Genomic DNA, 20670 nt, shown 5'->3' on the forward strand with positions numbered 1-20670 from the left:
ATGGTAGCGAGGCTGCAGCCAGCTGGAGTGGGTGCCAAGTAGTCCTTCAACACCCCTGGCAGGCAGTGTTTGGAAGGGGAGCTGGGTGGGTGGGCCAAGGAGGCGGGTGCGGGCAGCAGAGGGAGGTTGAAGGAAGGTCAGGGTGCTCCCCTTCCTGCCCTGGGGACTGCCAGGGTCTGCTGACCTTGTGCCACGTCCTGGGCCCACAGTAGGGGCGCTGAAGAGTGTCTGCCAGGCGCTACCAGGCGGGTGGGAGCAGTGCCCCATGGAGGTAATTAAGTGGCAGATGAAGTTAACTGTGTTGGACATGGCCCCTAGGGAGTGAAGACAGCCTCCCGATACCCGCCCCTGCTCGCGCCGACACATGTCTCTCAGGGTGACCTTGGCTATTGAAGACTGGATGGACAGAGGGAGCCTCCCAGAGCAGGAGGGGAAGAAGGCAGTCACTCCTGGTCCTGCGCCACTCCCACAGGTCACGGACAGCCAGGTTCCCACAAGGCTCCCAGCAGGGCCGAGGCTGAGACCCTCTAGACCACTTGGGATGTTACCAGCAGGCCCCCTGGCCTCCTGGGGACAGCCCAGGGGTAGGCTGAGAGCACGCAAGCCACTTGGTGCCCGGGCCTGGGGTAGGAGGGCTCGCTCTGGTGGAAGGGGCGGGGGCTTGTCTCCTGTCTCCCTCTGCATGCTCTCTGGCTCCTCTCTGAAAGGGACAAAGCAGCTGGCTCCGGTCAGGGCCCAGACCAGAGGGACACCGTGTTCCCCTCCTTACCTTCCACATCCAGGGTCAATCTCCCTTCTAATGAGCCTGACCCAAGCAATGCCTTTCCTGAGCAGCCTCAGCAATGCCCCCACCCCGCCATGAGCATCCAGCTGTCTGTGATCTGAGCTTCCAAGGGTTCTCCTGCTGCACCTGAAGGTGAAGGGAATCCAGGGCAGGATCTCTATCTTATCTGCATTGCCAGGGAAACGTGTGAAGCCACGCCTCCACGGATCCGCGTGTCTAGGGACAGGCAAGTCTGCACATGGGGAGCTGCGTCCCTTCTGCCACCTCTGCCAAGCCAAGGTCTGGACACCGACAGGGCCACACAGCCAGGGAGGAGGCTCTTTCACCAGGCCCACACATCCAGGAGGGGGGCTCCAGGTGAGACCCCACCCTCACCCCCGACCCTGTACCTGTGCCATCCACCAGGGCGTCATTGGCCTCTGCAGGCCCCCGGCTCTTCCGCTCTGTCTCCTTCACCTCAGGCACATAGAAGTCTCCCTGCCGCGCCAGGGGGCACATGAAATAGATCTGGTCTTGCTGGTAGATCTCCAGCCGTGGATGGGCACACAACTTCCGCTCCTTGTTGGAGAGCACGAAAGGCAGAATGAGCCCTACGGGGCCTCTGATGTGTCCCCAGGTCGCCCCAGAAACCGTTCACTGTTTCCTCCCTCCTGGGGGGCTGGCTCCTCCTGCCCCAATCTCCCCCAAGTTCCAAATCTCTGCTGAGGGAGGCACCCACACAGCATCCTGTGGGCAGGGCCCACACCCCAGGGGGCAGTGCTCTAACGACCTGGGAGTCCTAGACAGGTGCTGAAAGGACTCAGGAGCCTGGCACTGCTAATCCTGGTACCAAAGGCTATTCCAGAAAGCACTGTCTCACAGAGCCTTGAAGCTGAGCACCCCAACTTCCCTAGGACAGGGACCCCAAAATCTGTGGCCCCAGGCACCCAAGCCAAGGTCTTACCTGCCAGACTTGCCATCCCTGGACCTGACCTCCTCTCTGCCCTGGACAAGGCTGTCTTACCAGCCAATGTTAGGGGAGGCTAGGGCCTGACTCTCAGGCCTCCAGTCCTTGCCCTTGCAGGCATGTTACGGACAAAGCCTGGACAGGGGCTCCAGGCCAGCCAAGCCCCTCTCCCACTCCCATCTCCCTGCCTGTTTAGGTCTATCCGAACCTCTGAGACTACTGGACATGGCTGGTTCCCACCCCTTCTCAGACCTGGGTCCAGGATTTCGGCAGAGGTGGCAGACCCTAGGCTGGAGGGACAGACAGGACAGGCGATCTAACACTGGACACTGCCTGACACCCCAGTGGGCTGAAACATCAGCTTATAGGCCCTAAGTGGAGTCAGGCAGTCCACTCCTGTCTGGACACAGAACCCAGAGCTCTGCAGCCTCCAACGCATGTGGAAGTGGCATGGACGCATGAGAGAGCTGCCCTGACACGGGCAGACACACCAGGACAGCTGCCCCCCTCCCTGCAACAGAGCACAACTACCCACCAAGACAACTGCGAGGCCCCTGCCCTGCCACTGCTCACCCGCCAACCTCCACAACATGGCTATTTATAGCACCCGCCTGGCTCTCACCATGAGCTCTGAAATGAGCCTTCCACTTAGCAGTAATGAGAGACTTACTGCCTGGTGGGGAGAAGCCTCTCCAGGACTCCACTTGTCAGCCTGCCTGGCCAAGCTTAGGCTTGAGGAACCCCTCTCAATTGAAGCAAGAGGAAACAGGTAAAAATGAGCCCCCAGGAGAGAGAAGGAAGGAAGGTTTATCCAGCCAGGGCCCTCAGCAACTGGCTGGAGGCCATGTGGGGGTGGATGTCCTGGCCCAAGGTCTAGCTGCAGCTCAGCCTGTGACTCCATGGAAGACCCGGACAAGGCCTTTCGTCCCAAGTCTCTCTGCACTCAAACAGAGTAGGCCACCCTAGCCCTGACGTGTCCAAGAGCACTGAAAGGAAGTCATTATTTTTAACAGTTTGGATCTGATCTTTTTGCTAACCTGGGTCATCTCACAAGTCCACGGTCCCAGCTCTTCCCACCTCCGAACACACCAGTGGCTGCCTCTGGTTTTCCACCCACCCACACAGCCACCCCAGCCCTGGTCTTCAGGAGGAGGGTGAACAAGGACACAGCATCAGGAATGAGGAGCTACCAGGCTCCGGAGCCCCTGTAATGCTAGCACTTGCGGGCAAACATGTGCCAAACCTGAACCCCTCAGTGTATTGGGTCACATCACCAAGGCCAGGGTCAGGGAGGTTCCCTGGAGAGGCCCAGGTCATGCCCTGGAGCTAAAGGTAAAAAAGGGCCCCCCAAACCCAGTCGGGGCATGGCCTTCCCCAGCATGCCAGGCTCTGGGCATCAAAGGGTCCAAAAGGAAGCTGCCGAGTGGCCACCACAGCAGCAGACCACTTGGAGGCCGTCTCTCAGGGCTGGAGACAGTGGGCTTTGGGGGAGGCTTGCAGGAACCGAGGCTGTGGGCACCCAGAAACTCTAGGGACAGCCCTCGCAAACGCTCAAGCCACCTGCCGAACTTTCCTTCTGCAAGCGACAGGGGTGATAAGAGGGATCAGTGCCCTTTCCGCTCTCTCCTTGAGACTAGGCATCAGGGTGGGTAGCACCAAGCAGCCACCCTTGCCACCTGCTCTGCCAGCCCCCTCATTGGCAGGCGGGAGGCAGCTCTGTGGCTGTTCTGCGCATCTGCCTCCTCCGGAGAGCCCGGCTCTGAAGTTGCCTGGCTGTGGACAGCCCTGTTGCCATGGAAACTGCACCCTCCATCCTTGCTGTCGCCTTCATCTCAAAGCTCTCCGCGAGAACAGAGGAACAGGGGAGACAGAGGAGGGAGAGAAAACTGGCCTGGGGCTGGCCGGGCCTTCCTGCCCTGCCCAGCGTTCCCTCCTCACAGCACCCCACACAGAGCGCCAGCTGCCCAAGTCTGTCCCCAGGCCCCTGGAGGGGCAGCCTCATACTGCACCCAGCCCATTCCTACCCCTGCCACCTGGGGGTGGGGGGACCCTGGCCCTCCCTGCTGGAGAGAGGCATGGAGCTAATTAAAATCTCATTGACAGCTCAGCCTTAAATCATTTTAACACATGCCAGATCCTGTCAAAATTCAGGATCAGAGCAGAGAAGGGGCAGGAAGAAGGCAAAGGCACAAACTTCCAACCCAGGCCCAGAAGCAGGTGGAGGGGCTTAACTGTCCAGTAGCCTCTCCTCGAGACCCCTTTCCACGCTTTGCCCACTGACCAACAATGAGTCAGGGACAGAGGGTGGGGGCAGGACTGGCCAGATGCTCTGTCCTTAAGTGATCAGGCAGAGAGAACAAGCCCTTTCCCGCCCAGACATGGACAGCTTCTGCGAGACGAGAGGAGAGCCAGGGGCCAGCTCCCAGGTCCTTGCTGCACCACCCAGCGGCATGGCGATGACCTGGTGAACACTTGAAAATCATCGGAGGAAGGCAAGGCCAGCTGCCTCTCCCTCAGCCAGCCCCAGGGAGCCCTTGGAGAACTGACTGCCAAGGACACCAGGCCAATGCCACACTGGGCTGCAGAGAGGGGCCTGGATGGGCCTGGAGTCTTCCTAGCCCTAGGCTCACCCCCTCCCACAGCCCAGATAGTCAGAGGCTTGAGAAAGCATCACCAGGACAGGGGAACCTGCTCTGACCACTGAAGCCACTGGTCATGTGATGAGCCACTACCCAGGGCAACTCGCTCCCACACACAGACTCAAGGGGATCCTAACACCTTGCTCCCAGGTGGGAGAGACTGAGGTGTCTACAGTTCTCCTCACCTAACAGGAAGAAGGCAACTATTCATGCCAAGGTGCCACCGGGAATGGCTGGAGACTGGATCTAGCATTCCAGTCCCTCAGACACATCTCCAAGGCCTCCCTCCCACCCGGGCCTTCCACAAACAGAAACTAGATGGGAGACGTGGGACACCACCCATAACGCAGGGATTTCCAGGAGACCTGTCATCAGCACTGCCCCCGCCATGCCTGCACCGGCATCACAGCCCCATGGGAAGCCGGCTGACAAGGGAAGGAGCAGCGTGCCAAGGTCACCGTGGCGCCACTGTCTCGGCCACCCTGGAACACTCCACATACTCCCTCCTCGCCTCAGGCTGAGCCCACAGCCCAGGGGGTGCAGCTCAGGCATCCTGCGAAAGAACTAGACTGGCATGCCAGGCCCAGGCTCCCCCCAGAACCCATACCGCCTCCCCGATGGTTCTTACTGAATGAGGGGAGGGAGGCGGGAGGAAGAGGAGGACCGGAACTGCCCTCACTTGGTGCTCTGCTCTCAGGCCATCAGCCTGTGCCCTGGCCTGGGCTCGGGGTGGGCAGCGTGTGGCGTGCAGAAGAGGTCAGGCTGGGAGCCGGGGAGGCAGGATGGGTCCCAAACCTGGGTGCCCAGAGCCTGGGTCTGCTCAGAGATAAGTGGCCTCAGATCCCCAAAAGGGCATGGCCATGGGTCATGCATCTCCTAGAGGAGCCCTAGGCCCAGAAATGAAGGAGGGCTGCTCTATCCACCTCCATCCCATCACTGCGCTCTACTTCCTGTCTCACTGGGGTGAGGGGCCCCGGGTCTTCCTGTTCACTGAGCGGCCCAGTCCGACCTGCCTCTCCACGCCGGTCTGGACAGCTGGGCAACCACACAGCCAGCACACAGCTGTTGCATCCCACTGAGGTGGCGGCATCTCTTCACTGGGTGAAGTCAGGCATGCTCATTTTTAATTACACAGACACTGACATGCAGCCGCCTGCACACAGCAGTCCCTGCAGGTGGGGGCTCAGACCCTGGAGGCCCCTTAGGCAGCCGGTCTGTGCAAAGCGAAGCAGGAGGCGCAGCAGGGGCTGCGGCTGGAGCGTGGCACATTGTCATTATTCTGCCCGGGAACTTCTGTCAACTTCCCTCTCCCTGGATCCCTCTCATCCCCAGTGGGCCTTCCGACCACCTCTGGCCCAGAACCTAACTGTCTGGGGCAGAAGGTGACAGCAGGACACACTCCGGAGACCCTGAAGTGCTGACGGGGGGCCATCAGGAGGGCTCAGAGCTCTGCAAACGAGAGGCAAAGGGGAAAGGAATGAAGCGGGGCTGCTGGGAGCCACAGGACCGAGCAGGCACGAAGTGGCAGAAAGAGCTCCAAGCAGGTGCCTAGGGCCTCGGTCTGGCTATGGACAAATGGGTGGGTTCCCCCTCGGACTCAGTCTTTACTGTTTAGCTTTTGTGACCCCGTGGACTGAAGGTCACCAGGCTCCTCTGTCCATGGGATTCTCCAGGCAAGAATACTGGAGTGGGTTGCCAGTTCCTTCTCCAGGGGATCTTCCCAACCCAGGGATCGAACTCTTGCCTCCTGAATTGCAGGGGGATTCTTTATTGCTGAGCCACCAAAGATGTCTGGGTCTCAATCTGCCCAACTGTAAGATGAAAGAGTCTAGAAGAGATGATCTCAAAATAAGTGAGGAACTGGAAAAGAGTAAAAACCCTGCTACTTAAAGATAGGACAACTGTGCACCCGAAAACCTGAAGAAGAATCAATGGAGAAACTACCACAAATATTAAGTTCACAGTATTAACAGAAGCACAGCCCGTTTGTCTTTGCACTCGCCAGCTAGTTAGAAGACAAAACAGAAGCAAGAGATGAAGGCCCTCTTGGGGTAGGGTCTCCCCGAGGGCTGAAAGGCCCGCCCTGGCCCCAAAGGCAGGGGAAGGCAGAGGAGCCAGGCCTGGATGGGGCAGGAGTGTGGGGAAGACTGAAGACAGGGAAGGTGTGAGGGAGAGCGGGGCGCGGTGCCTGGCACCCCAGCCTGCTGTGCCTGCTGCCGCCACTGCCTGAAAACTTTTCATTTTCACCTCAGAGCCGGCAGCTTGCCATGCAATTTACACCTCTGCTCATATCCCTGCACACCCAGGCCCTGGCTTCCTGGGCAGCCCAGGAGGGGGACCTCAGCAGAGTGGAGACTAGGGTGACTGGGGTATGGAGAAGCCGAGGAGGGTGGTTCCCTCTAGGTAGGCATGGGGGCACAGGCCCTTACGCACCTAATACCTGGGTCGATTGGGAAGGCCCTGATCCACAGCCACACCCAGCCTTTCCTCAGGGTCCACATGGCCAATACTCAATCCCAGCTCGGCCCTACTCTGGCCTCCTGGGCCCTTGCGGAGCAGGAGCAGACGGCTGAGGAGTTGTGGGGGTGAGGACCCCCAAGGGCAGCTTGTGGGTTCAGACCTGGGATCCTACCACTCTCCTTTCCAATCTAGAAGGGGAGCCACAGCCTCCTAGATGACACTGCTGCTGTGGGAGGCTCCACAGCCCACCCCTCTCCGAGATCCCGCCGCTGTTTGCAGCATCTGTGCAGTCAAGGACCTTGAGCCCCGTTCGGCTTATGAGCCAATGAAAATGTTGCTGATTGATTATCTACCAGCGGGAAGGCTGCTTGGTACAGATGGAGCCGTGAAGTCAGGCGCCTGGGAGCCAAGAGCAACCAGCAAGTGCCAGGGGGAAGGACAGGTGGGCCACTGGGCACAGAGGAGTGGGGGAAAAGGGAGAAGCTAGCGGAGGAGGAGAAGGCCCTGAACTTCTCATCTCCGACTGGCACCTCTGCTCACCTCTCAGGGAAGACCCTCTTTCTGGAGCCTTAGGTTTCCTGTCTGCATATCCAGACAGGCAGTTTCTCCTGGTCTGAGGGCTCCACTAAAAGGCAGAGCTCTTCTGCTGTGGAGGGACCGCCCTCCTTGGAATCTTTCCTCCTTCCTTGTTTCTGGAATCCCAAGTTCTCTGGAGAAGAGTAGAAGAATTCTTCCCTGGGAAAAGCCCATCTGCCTGGGGAAGACTGCTCTCCTGGGATTGCTGACGGCGCAAGCCCACAGCACCATCCAGACAAGCCTCAGCCCCCAGGGTCCTGCAGGGCTGCCAAGCTACCATATCCGAGCTGGTATTTCGAGAGCGGTGGCTCCCACGCCCGCCCCAGCAAAGGCTGGCTTTGTGCTTTCATTCCTGGGGTAGGGCAGTGGGGAGGGGTGAGCCAGAGAGGCTGAGGAACAGGTTCCAGGGCCCGGGCAGAGGGGAGAGCCTCAGCCTCCTGCGTGGGCTTCCCTACTCAGCATCCAGGGATGACAGGGAAGCCGAGCCCCCGTGTGTGTGTAGGGGGAGGTGGGGTGGAGGTCTCCTCCTGGCTCAGGGGAACCTGGGAATGGCGTCACTGCTACTCTCTGCTGAACTGCTGGTACTGAGAGTCTGACTGCAGCCTCTGACTCTTCCTCTCTCTCTCCCAGTGCTCTAGCCTTGTTCCAAAGCCAGCCCGGAAGCTGTCACTCATCTGCTCACATACCATTCGTGGCTCCCTAAACCCTGCAGGACCCAGCCTCATCTCTTGGGCCCAAATTCTTGCTCCTCCTCTGCACCCCAGCCACAGCGGATACACAAGCCACGCCCCCTCACTGCCTCTGCTTGGTCTGCCTTCCAACCTAGAGAATGCTACCCATCCTTCAAGGCTCAGCCCAAATTCCACCCTCTACCCCCGAAGGTTGCTTTGCCTTTCCCAGTGAACCCACCTCTCCCCTCCCCACCCCACGCCCCCGAGGCACAGCTAAGCGTTGTGGCTGGGAGAGATGGTGGGAGGAGAGCGTCCTGGGGGCTTACCCCTCAGCCCCTGTCCTGGTGGCACTGAGCTGCGCAGGCCAGCGAGCAGGTGGCAGGAGCATGGGATGCGAGCTGGCCTGGGAGCCCCGGGAGGGAGCCTGGGAACAGAGATGTCGCCACCTCACTGAGGGCGAGGACGTGGCCCCAAGAGGCATGGCAGCAGCGCTTCCTGTGCCCAGAACAGCTGCCACGGTCTCCCTTAACGAGTCCCTGCTGGGCCAGTGGGCAGCCAGGCTCTTCCCGCCCCTGCTTCTGGCTCCCCCATCAGGCTCCTACATTGACAGCCTCGGCGGCTTACTCTGCCCACCAGGGCTGGAGACAGAGGATTGGGTGGGTGTGGGGCCACCGGGCTGCTATCCCAGGCCCACTCTGGGGACCACTCCCAGCGCAACCCAAGTCTGTGACGACTCCTCAGCCTCTTGGGCCCAGCCCCAATCACAGACAGGGCAGAGTGACAAAAGTCGCGCAGCCATCCGCGAGTCTGTCCAGGGGAGACGCGGCCGCTGCTTCAACCCCCGAGCTGGAGCACCCTTCATTCCCCTGTCCTCAGTGTCCTGACTGGTAAAACCAAGGGGACGCTGGCTTTGACTAGGATCCTATGCCTGCTTCCCAGCTGGTTCCTCCATGGCCCAAACAACGCCACACAAAAGAGGGCTCAGTGAATAACTGTGGAGTGAGTGACTGAGCTGAGATACCAGGAGGGCTTTTCCTACTAAAAATAAGGCTCGGAAACCCTCCCACATTAGCTCAGCAAAGGTGATGGGCAGGGAAAGAGAGGACCCCAAATGCCATATCCTACGAGGGCTTCCTCACCTGGATTCCCACCGCCAGTAGCACCCTGCACCCTGTTGGTATTCTGGCCTCAGCAGGGACTCAAACTGCTCCCACCACTGACTCCCTCAAAGTCACCCGGACAGGTTGAGGGAAAACAAACACAGGCGATCTGGAGCCACTGGAGGGCCCAAGACTCTGACCACGCTGCTGGGAGGTGCCTCCCTGCCCACAGCCCAACAGGCTGACCACCTCTGCAGGCGCCCCACGGAGGCCCCCGCTTCTGTTTTCACCTGGCCGTCCCTGGACACTGCCGGCCTCTCACCCACCACTTGAGTTCAAGCACAGCCCTTCTGGGGAGATCGCCACCTTGACCCTCCCCTGGGCTTCCTCCAGGTCCAGCTTCCAGCTCCCCAACAAAGTCCTCTTCTGGAAACCTCTGGCCCCCACCTGCACAAGGGATGAGGCCTGGCGCCTCCCAGCTCCACTCACACGGCAACTGCAGTGGAGTCCTCAGGATCTAGGGTGGACGTGTGGTTGGCTGGGGATGGTGGAGGCAGCTGCCCAGTGATGCAGACGGGGGTTTTCAAACCAGGCAAGTCTCAAACATCCTCCTCCAAAAAAAAGCTCAGGAGGTCATCTGATGTGTCAAACCCTGAGGCAGAGCTAGCCCAGCTGAAGCAGGTAAAGGTCTGAGTGCAGCCCCCACCCCTGGCTGCCAGCCGCGGGGGCACCAGAGCACAGCACTGAGGCTCCTGACCCCAGAACAGTTTGAGAACTGAGGTCTGCGGTCTCTGCTCACAGCTGTCCCTGGCAGGATAACCCCGTCAACCCAGCTATCCCAGGACTCTGCCACGAAGCTGCCCCCACTGGGGGAGCTCTCCTGCTCTGCCTGTCACCCTTCTCCAGGGCCCGCCTGCATTTCCCAGCCAAGCAGCCTCCACACAGACAATGTTCTGTCTCCCCAGATTCAAGAGATGAACAGACTTCAAAAGGACCCTCTCTTGAAAACTCAGGAAAAGCAGAGACCTGGGGAAGAGGGTTTGTGGAAAAGATCATACATCCTGTCGGAAGGAAGTCAGGCACAGGGGGCTTTGCTGGCCAGTCTAACATTCCCCGTGATCTCCTCGCCAGCCACAGACAGACAGGAGCCAAGTCTCAGTGACCTCACACACCATCCCACACAGGGACCCTGGGCCTCCAGCTCTGCTCTGGTTTGTTTCGCGTGCCCCAAGCATTCCTTGGACGCTCGTCGAGACTGGTCCCACCTGGAGGTGAGTTTTGAGACCTCTGTCTGCTGCTCTGGGCTGGCGTCCAGGGCCCACCCCTTCTGTAGCCTTAGAATTTTCAAGAGAGCTCAGTCCCCGCCTTCAGTTGACCGAGAACACTCGTCCTGGGCTCTGCGCAGGGTGTCCTCCTGCCCTGGAGGCTAACTAATTCTCTGGACTGCAGAGGAGTGGCCTGACAGAGCTGGGGCGTCTTCCACCAAGGGACCCCTCACACATGTGCTGCCCCAGAGTGCCTGGCCTGGGGCCCCAGTGGTTCCCGTGGAGGGAGGCAGAGTCTAGCTCCTACAGCCTGCCAGACTGCCAAGCTGGGAAAGCCTGGCCAGAGAGCCAGGGGCTTCCCCACAGACCACAGGGCTGGGATCCAGCTGTCCTTCCAGAACTCCCACAGAGGCCTGACAAGTGCTTCTCTCTGGGTTCCTCACAGAGACCCCCAGGACCTTGCTGTTCCATGGGACCAATCCTGTCCGCAGCTCAGAAACATCTCCCGCTGCCAGGACAGCAGCTACTCTCCACGCCCCATGTGAGGCTCTGGGATCACACACCTTCCGTCCTCGCCCGAGCCTCTGGGGAAGCACGTGAGGCTGCCTCCTCTGGCGGCTGCTTCCCTCACCCCTCCCGAAAGAGAAAGCCGACCGGCTGCTGTCACTGTGTTTGAAGCAACTCCGCAGCAGACCCAGCCTCCTCCAGAGAGAAGCCAGCCAGGTGGGGAAAGAAGACGTGTGCACACGTATGTACTGTGTATACACAGACACGCGCGCGCGCACACACGCACACACACACACACAGTTAAAGGCAGCCAGCTGTCAGGGTAGGGAGAGTCGGAAGGGCCCAGAGTCTTCTCAGCATCCTCTCTTCTCTGGTTCCTGGCGGTCAGCAGGAAGAGGAGAGCTGTGAGAGAGAGCCTTACATTCTCTGCAGCCACCCAGGCTGAGAGTCACAGGGCCAACCCCCGGCCACTGCAGGCGGAGACCAACAAAGAGAACCTGCCCCTTCCTCGTCTTTCACCTGGCTTTGTTTCCCAGGATGAAAGATCAGGCTGAACACGGGGGCAGAGGTGACCCCATCCGCAGAAACCAGCAGAGCAGCTGGGCCGTGCCTCCGCTGTGGGCAGCCTGGCGTCTCTCTCTCTCCCCCAGCTGGTGGCCCAGCCCACACAGCACGCCTCACAGACATCCCTGAGAAGCCCCTTGCACTGCCCTGCACCTGTGGCTTCCGCATCCCAGGCAGGAGAGGGGATGGTACACCCCCTGCTGCCGCCCCAGCCCCAGGAACATTGAGCCGGGAGCACAGCTGACAGGCCCCCAGGAAGGCAGTGGTAGGAGGAAGGGCTTTCATCAAAGAGGTGACGTCAGAACCAGGCAACTTGTGAAGCTGTCAGGGGCCGGGAAACGTGGACAAAGGTGTCTAAAAATAAACCCCCGAAGCCAAGAAAAGGCTCTGGTAGCTGAGTGGCTCGCCACCACACCACATGCCACACGTCCTGTTCTGAGGTCCGGAACCCAGAAAGTCTCTTCCCAGGGGTGCTCCCCCAGACGGGCCCTTGAATCTGAGGACGATGCAGACAGGACCGGAGACACCGCACACCATCCCCTCCTGGGGACAAACGCTGAGTAGGCCTCGGGCACTGATGCCTGCCTTCCTGCCCTCACCACCCGCCAGCTCCCCCAGGCCCCCTCACCCTGCCCCGGGCCTCCAGCCCACCCCAGGCCCCTGCGCCCTTCTGGCTGGCACCCTCCAGCCCACAAAGGCGACCCTCCTCCGTCCTCCCCACGCCCCTTCCCCGCCACAGCAGCCCTCCTGCTTCTCTCCCCCGCCCTGCCCACCACGGCCACAGCTGGCGACCCCGGGGCGCCAACCGTTCGTTCCCCAGCCCTGACACAGACTCTCACGCCCCCTCCACCAGGGCGTGTCTGAGCTCCCACATCCATCGCCAAGGCCCTGTCTCATTTCCCGAGATGCTCTGGAGAACAACAAGCCACCAGGCTCTCCCCAGACCGCCAGGCTCACACTCCTGTCGACTCTGTCCTCCTGTTCTCCGACCCCGGCCACGCCGGCCATGCCCCCTGCCCAGCCGCTGCTGCCGCGGCCGTCCTCCAGGGCAAATGCTGTCAACAGGCGCAGGTCGCCAAACATATCCACCCTCTGTTCCTAACCCTCTGTGAACCCCAGACTCCACACATCACTGCCAACCCCACACCCCACCTAGGATGTCCCCCAGGCAGACCCCCCGACATAGCCCACAGAGCTGGTTGCCCCTCATCTCCTCCCTCCGCCTTTCTTACGTCAGCAGAGCACCCTACACGCTCACCCACCCACCCTGGCCAGAGGGGACCGCGGCGTGACTCTCCCACTCCTCCTCCCTCCAGTCCAACCCACCCACAACGTCAACAGTTCTACCTCCAAAACAGACTGCACATCTCCACTTGTCTGCATCTCCGCAGCCACTGCCCCAGCCCAAGCTGCCACCATGCACGGCAGGACTCGTAACAGCTTCAAGCACCTCCGCCTGGCCCCCACAAGCCACAACCCAGGTTCCGGCTGAACGCTGTACAGACTTCCCACTGTCTTTAGAGCAAACCCATGCTCTTCACCCTCGCTCTGCCGAGAACGTTCTTACCACCCCTCCAAGGGCTCTTCCAGGATTTTTGCCTGAGACGTCACCTCCTCCGAGAGGCCATCCCTGACCACTCTGTTCACTTGGTTCCCTGCCTTTTCTCACCCTCTCCTTTCCTAGTACACATCCCATTTTTGTCTGACATTATCACCTATCTCCACCGCCTCACTGTAAACACCTATTTCACACACCAGGATCTCACACCATGTCCAGCATAACACCTGGCATAGACATTTGAAAAATACGAGGCAAACAGATGAATAAGCCATCGCTTCCAAGCCCAAGTCGGGGTCATCTCCCTAGCACCCAAGTTTCCAAATGTTTTAGAGGAGGAGGAGGAGGAATTTACAGAAGGGAAAGTCTGCCTCGGGGCCCTTGGTCTGCAAGCCTCCAACAGGATGGGGCACAGTGGGCCTGGAGTGGGAGCTGAACACTAAGGATGTCTCTGGTCCAAGTCAGAGCTTAAAGGACACGGCTGGACTTTTCAACAAATTCCCTGTGCTCCTGGGAGATGCTTGGGACCCACAAGGTCTTGGGTGTGTAGAAGAAATGTCAGTAGCCTCTGCCCATCTTCCTAGCTCCACAGGCACCTGCTCCATGAGGTGCCACCCTCCCCAGACCACCTTTCCCCCCAGGCGAGGCAGGCCTCCCAGTTCCCACTCAAAGGACTAGCTGTCCCTTCTCACACACACACACACACACACACACGACTTGTGTCTCACCTTGATGTAGGCATCCAGGGCAGGATGGACCCGGCGGGGAACCAGCCAGATGGACAGGGGGGTGGTGTAGGGGAAGGTGGCCGTCACCACATGGCTGGGCGCCGGGAAGCAGAACACCTTGAAGCCAAATTTCTGATAGAGTCGGATGAGCTCAGGGGAGGGCGACTCCTCACCTTCACTCAGAATGCTGCCCACTGCACAGCGGCACTTTTCAGGGGGCACCTGGGGAGGCAGAGCAGGGGTGTCAGGGCTGGCGAAGGACAGAGGCCCACAAGCCTCTTGCTTCCTGGCTTCTGGGCCAGCTGGGGCCTGGGGGAACTACCAGCTCTAACAAGCCACACAGCCCAGACCCCACAATGGAGCTGACAGTTTTCCTGCCGAAACCCAGGCCTGCAGCATCCTGTCTCATGCATCCTCCACTGCCCAGGGCAGGCCCCTGCTGGCTGCAAAGAGGCCACAGGAGCACTGGTCAGGAAGCAGAGACCCTTGGCCCCAGGGTCTTGGGCAGGGCTGGCCCCCATCACCAGGGCCTCCATACCTCTGCTCCAACCCACGCCCTCTCCTAAACCCTGCCTCACTTCCAGAGCCCCTTTATTGGCTGAGAATGCTGGCTCCCTCCAAATCTCTCGGGGGCCCTAGTACCTACACCTCACTGTGCTCTGCTCCCCTCCATCCCCTGGCTCCCACAAACTGCAGGCAGATAAGGGCTCCCAGGCTCTGAGACTTCCTAGGGTTGACTCCAGGCATGCAAAGCCCAGTACTTACTTTTCCTCCTGGCATCAAGGGGCCCCGGTGTGTCTCACCTTCTGCCGCCTGAATCTGCACCAGCCCCCAGGAGTATCTGTTCCTAAACCCGAGAGACTTACCACAGACCTGGGGCTCTGTCCCAGGTTTCCCTCGATCAGAAGGCCCTCCCTGGGGCCCACTAACCCCTCCGTTTAAACTCCTTCTACCTACACGTTCCCTCTCCTCAGCCTGCCATCCCAGTACCGTGGAGTCATGTTTGCCTGTCTCTGCCCTTCCGTGGCCCTTTCCAGGCCTGGTCAACAGTCCCCTAAGGGACCCTCAGCCCTGCCCTGCCTTGCCTTTCTGTTCTGGCCAAGTCAGCCCTGACCCTGGAGTGTCACTTTGCCTGAAGTGGACACCGAATCCCACCTCTGCATAGTCCCTGGGGGGCACCCCAACTCTCTGCAGCTCGGTCCCCTTGAATTCTAGGTCGTTAGGCATAGCTCAGGGCTTTGGGGGCAGGCAATATGGGGCAGTGGTCAGGACCACAGCTTCTGGAGAGAGGGAGGCCTGTGTGTGAATCTCGAGTCCCGTGTTCTGGATGAGTCCCTTGGTTTCCTGAAGCCCAGTGCCTAGATAACAACTTACAGAACAGTGTTAAATGAGACACTTCCCAGGAGGCTTTAGCATGGTCCGGCACTTGCCATGGTCCACATGACAAGCGCTCCATACGTGTCAGTTATAGTAGCTATGACATAGGCCAAACAAGAGGTAACCACTGGCCTAGAATGCCCATTTACCCAAGCCTCCGAACATGTAGCTCCTCCCTGCGCATCCTTCAGGCCCAAACGCCCTCCGGATGGCCTTATCAGGGTGGCTCGCCAGCAGCCCCGGGCTGTGACCTGCTGCCTCCATCAAGCCAACCTTGCATCACTTCTCTCAACCCGATGCTTCTCCCACCCTCCCCAGAGGAGCTGAGACTGCTGCAATACCACCTCTTGTCTCTAGATGGTGCGACTGCCCCACTCACACCCAAGACTTGAGGATGGACAGAATGCCAGGCGGCTCCAGAGGGCAGGTCTCAGGCTGACAGACCAAAGGACAGTGCCTGCGCCGAAGCCCATCTTCCTGTTCCTAACCTAGTGACCTATGCCATACAAAAGAAACACCTGCTGCTGCCGCTGCTAAGTCGCTTCAGTCGTGTGCTACTCTGTGCGACCCCAGAGACGGCAGCCCACCAGGCTCCCCGATCCCTGGGATTTTCCAGGCAAGAACACTGGAGTGGGTTGCCATTTCCTTCTCCAATGCATGAAAGTGAAAAGTGAAAGTGAAGTCGCTCAGTTGTGTCCGACTCTTAGCGACCCCATGGACTGCAGCCCACCAGGCTCCCCCATCCATGGGATTTTCCAGGCAAGAGTACCTGGAAACATCTACCACAGGCTAAACAGAGAAATGGATGGAAGGCCAACTGACAGTCCCCTCTCCAGCCCCTGGCCTACCTGGGTTTGGGCCCCACGGTCTTGATCACCTCAGTGGCTCCAGCTCCAATCCTCCTCAGCCCCCCAAAGGCACCAGGACACTGTGATCATCCTGCTTAGCACCTCTCAATGGATCCTCCCAATTCACCTCTATCTAAGATGAAACTCCTGAGGCCCGCATGCGAGGCTGTCTCAGAGCGGTCCACACTCGGTGTGTTGTGTACACACTGCCCGGCTCTGTCCACACACTCACCGAGCACGCCTTTCCTGCATCCCTAGCCCTGAGTAGGGGCCGAAACCCAGGTGGGCAGGCGCCCACTAAGCATCTGAGTGGCAGAGGGAGAAACAAATCCAGGCTCTGGCCAGCCAGCCTTGCCAGCCTCCTCTCCCACCACACCCCCACACATGCCCACATGGAACTATTTGCAGCTCGCCAAACATGCCACATCCTCCCATGCTTCCTCCCTTTGCGTAGGCTACTTCCTCTGCCTGGAATGTCCTCCTAACCCTATTTCTGAGTCCCTTCTGCCTGGGAAACTCCCCCATCCTTCAAGATTCAGCTCAACCCTCCTCCGAAAGCTTCTGCTGCTCCTCGCTGGGCAGGCCCTCCTCTCTGATCCCCAAACGCTCACTGCAGGGAACAGGTCTTGGGCTGCCTGTAACTGGTGGCCTCTCCCTCTCCCCACCACTCCAGACCTCTAGGCAGAAGGGAAGTTCTTCAGCAACAGTACAGGTATGCCTACATGCACATACATGCACATATGGGCTCTGCATCATGAGCAAACCTCTGCTCCCTCCACTTTGATAGAGGAGGAACTCTTGTCATGGGGGAGGGAGGCAGCCAATAAGGAGACAGAGCTCCTGAAATCCTGGGCACAAGTGCTCCTTTCCTGCCTGGGCACCTTTTCAATTCTATGTGAGAACACTTCCTGCCCCTCCCCTGTCCGAGAGGCTAAGGGGCAGCCTAGGAGGTTACCCAGCACGCCCACCACCTGCTGAGCAGCCCCATAATGAGAAGAGTTGGGAGCCAGCTGAACCAGGTACCAGCAAGGAAGAGATGGGACAGGTCCTAAGACCAGCTAGGCAGTGGCAAGATTGGTCTCAGAGCAGGGGAAGGCTTTCCTGGGCTCCCAGGACAGCCCAGGCCTTCCCTCAGGGGAATGGCTCACTGAGGTTGTCAAGGGCCCAAAGAGGAGGACAGTCCTGATGGCTGGAAATCCCACCCCCCGTGGTTCAGTGCAGTATCCTTATTGGGCCTGACCTTCGGAAGGCAGCCTGGGCCTTCCAGATCTAAAGGCCTTCTCCCTTTCCTCCCCATATCGATCATTTGGGTAGCTAAGCTCAGAACAAGAGCTGGTGCTCAGAACTAGCACCAGCAAGGAACCATACCAGGGAGACAGGGTGGTGGCCAGACCTACCACCAACTTGGGTAAGTGAGGGGCCCATCCAGAATCTGCCCTCAGAACACAAGTGCTAGGAAAGAGATCCCAGAGTACCTCCTTCAGGCTGTGAGGCCTCCTGAGCCCTAGCCCAGTGAGAAGAGGGCTTGGAGCCTACAACTTTCGAGTACAGTCTGACCCCACTGGCGCTTCTGGAAAGGCCTTGCAGTACCCTGCTGTATGACGTCAGTGAAAAGATGGTCCCTGCCTGGCCACAATCTCAATGAATCTGGAAACTGGACAAGATCAATAAATTTCAGGATCCAGGAAGGAAAAATGGTTTCAGCTAGCCCAGACCAAACCCAGCCCTCAGGATCAATAGGAATGGCCCGCCTCGGGTCTGTAGCCTGCATAAGCTGACGGGAAGCTGCCCTGTCCACCAGTCCAAGGCCCAGAAGGCTACTAGACTCCTTCCTGGCAGGCCCACCCAGCCCAGAGCTGCCAGGGAGTGGGAGCAGTGGGGCAAGGCCCTTCACTTGCACTGGTGTCCCCTGTAGAAGAGATCAGCCAACCCTGTCCATTACTACAGGGTGAATGGTGGGCTCGTACCCTCTTGCACGTTGCAGGTCAACACAGCAAGCCCCCAGATCCAACCTCCCTGAGAAGCTCAGCCCCAAAGGCACGGTGGAACTGGCACTAGGCAGGAAATGGTGACACAGACAAGCGGGTCAGAGCACAGGACCCACACTTCAGGCTTGAGGGGAGGGAAGTCAGCAGGATGCCACCCTCCAGAGGGGGGACCAGGGGCTGCTGGGAGCTCCCATCTAGAAGTCTTTCAGGGCCTTTCTATTTTCACCCCCAAGCATAATCCTAAGGACATCAGCTGGCATCTGACATGGTGCTCACCACTGGCCTCAGTTGCTGCCTTCTAGGCATCAGCTCATTATATCCCTGAGACCCAGGGAGTAAAGCTGTTCAGCAAAGGGCATCCAGCAAGGCAATGTTGGCATCAGGGTTCAAAACCAGGTAGACTGACTCCAGAGCCACGCCACATACAATCCACAGCCACTGGGGAGCCCAGGAAATAGGCCTTGCCAAGGGATGGCCTGGGGCTTCCCAAGTGGCGGTAGGGGTAAAGAATCTGCCTGCCTCTGCAGGAGATGGAAGAGATGCGGGTTCAATCCCTGGGTCAGGAAGATACCCTGGAGTAGGAAATGGCTGCTGCTGCTGCTGCTAAGTCGCTTCAGTGGTGTCCGACTCTGTGCGACCCCACCAGGCTCTGCCGTCCCTGGGATTCTCCAGGCAAGAACACTGGAGTGGGGTGCCACGTCCTTCTCCAGTGCATGAAAGTGAAAAGTGAAAGTGAAGTTGCTCAGTCGTGTCCGACTCTCAGCGACCCCAAGGACTGCAGCCCACCAGGCTCCTCCATCCATGGGATTTTCCAGGCAAGAGTACTGGAGTGGGGTGCCATCGCCTTCTCCGAGGAAATGACACTCCATCATTCTTGCCAGGGAAATCCGATGGACAGAGGAGTCTGGTGGGCTACAGTCCACGGGGTCACAGAGGAGTCACAAAGAGACAACTCAGTGACTGGGCACAGGGTGGAGTGGCCCGCCCAAGGGCTTCTCCCCACACCGCACCTTCTCACACAGCCCAGGACAGCTGCAGAAGGCCAGGCCACAGGCAGGCAGAGTACCTGCAAGCATCACGTCTCCACGGCATAAGGCCCTCGGAGGCGCAGACGTGGTGGGTGGGGGTGTATGCACACGTGCCAAGACGGCTGAGCACCTAACCGGAGCTGGGTGTGTGGCCTTATCTAGTGCCCCCCAAAAACTAAAATTCTGAAGCAGAGATTCTCAGAAAGACCAAGGGACTTGCTCAGTCACATGCTGGTAAGCAACGGAGCCTTGGTTCCAACCCCGAAGGCTACGTCCAAAGCCCTTTCCTCCACTCCTCACCCCTGCTCCTTCCCAAGGCCAGCTCTGTTGGGAGTGAGTCTCGCCCTTCTACAGCTGCCTGCAGTTAACCTGCTGTGAGGAAAGGCCTGGGCTGCATGTGGCAGGACAATCGCCATGGGACAGCTGGGTGATGATGGTCCGGGCCTTCAGGAAGCACCAGCTCAGTCCACATCCCCCTTGCCTGTCCTGAGGGTGCAACCCCTCACCCTGCCCTTCTCAGGCTCCACGTGGCCTCAGTGCCTTCAGGGGGAGCAGGGGACCCCATCCCCATACCCACCGAAGAGAAAACACGGCACAGGCCAATGTCAGGAAACTCTTACTCAGCCCCTGCAGATTTGGTGACCCCCAGGCCGACTCTCACAGGAACTAGGGGAAGAAAGAAACTTCAGTGTGGTCCAGCTTACTAAAGGGGCCTCCCCAGTGGCTTATCCATAACGAATCTGCCTGCCAACGCAAGAGATGCAGGTTCAATTCCTGCGTTGGGAAGATTCCCTGGAGAAGGAAATGGCAACCTGTTCCAGTATTCTTGCCTAGGAAATCCCATGGACAGAGGAGCCTAGTGGGATACAGTCCATGGCCTCACAGAGTCGGACACAACTGAGCACCTACACAACAAGCAGCTAACTAAAGGCAGAACCCAAGCGCCACCAGTCCCCTCCCCCACCCCCTCCATGCCTGGAGCAAGCACTCCCTCCTAGGCCTTGATCAGGTAAGCTGAACAGGCTGCCACGCCCCACTTGCCTCAGCCAAGCTCCCCACAAAGGGCGGGCAAGCAGGTTACTTAAGCCCCAAATAGCAGCAGACATGGCAGCAGCAGAGGGTGGGGCAGGAGGAGGGCCAGGCTGTCAGACGGGACAGGCCCATAGGCACGGTAACAGCAGCCCGACCACTAGCGCCTGGTCACAGGTCAGAACTGGTCAGGATCAAATGAGGTGTGCAGGGTCCTCTCCAGCGCTTTGCCAACAACCAAGGCTCCCAGAGGGACCAGGCCTAGGAGGGGAGGCTAAAGTCACTGTCCAAGTAGGAGAGAGAGAGCACGACAGAACCATGTGTATGTGTGTGCGCGTGTGTGCGCGCCACCAAGGCCCTCAGGGATGGAAAACAGAATGATTCCTCTGGCACAAGAATCACTAGCCCAGATTTATAGGCTCCTCCCATATAGAACTCCAAGATATAGGGCTCGCCAGCTAACTGGCATCCACACATAGACATGTCTCTCCAGGATATACACGTTCAAGCAGCATCTCACGTGAAAGGGTCCATCCACAGCAATGCCAAAATCTTGCCTTGTTGGTGCCCTTTCCTGTGTTACTTCCTGGGCCCTGGGCCAG

The 20670-nt window shown here is 59.2% G+C and overlaps 1 protein-coding gene across 8 annotated transcripts in view; it reads right to left on the reverse strand.

Annotated features, from left to right (window-relative positions):
* Window positions 1–20670, reverse strand: part of TEX264 (testis expressed 264, ER-phagy receptor) — a 30917-nt gene that overhangs the window by 2735 nt on the left and 7512 nt on the right. For all 8 annotated transcript variants that reach the window (XM_027957579.2, XM_060402503.1, XM_027957583.2 and 5 more), the window contains exons 4-5: window positions 13799–14020; window positions 1174–1342 (exon numbers count right to left, since the gene is read on the reverse strand). In XM_027957579.2, coding sequence (XP_027813380.1) covers window positions 1174–1342; window positions 13799–14020 — 391 coding nt within the window. The remainder of the gene's footprint in view (window positions 1–1173; window positions 1343–13798; window positions 14021–20670) is intronic.

This window comes from Ovis aries, chromosome 19 (genome assembly GCF_016772045.2).
Source record: "Ovis aries strain OAR_USU_Benz2616 breed Rambouillet chromosome 19, ARS-UI_Ramb_v3.0, whole genome shotgun sequence".
NCBI classification, from domain to species: Eukaryota; Metazoa; Chordata; class Mammalia; order Artiodactyla; family Bovidae; genus Ovis; species Ovis aries.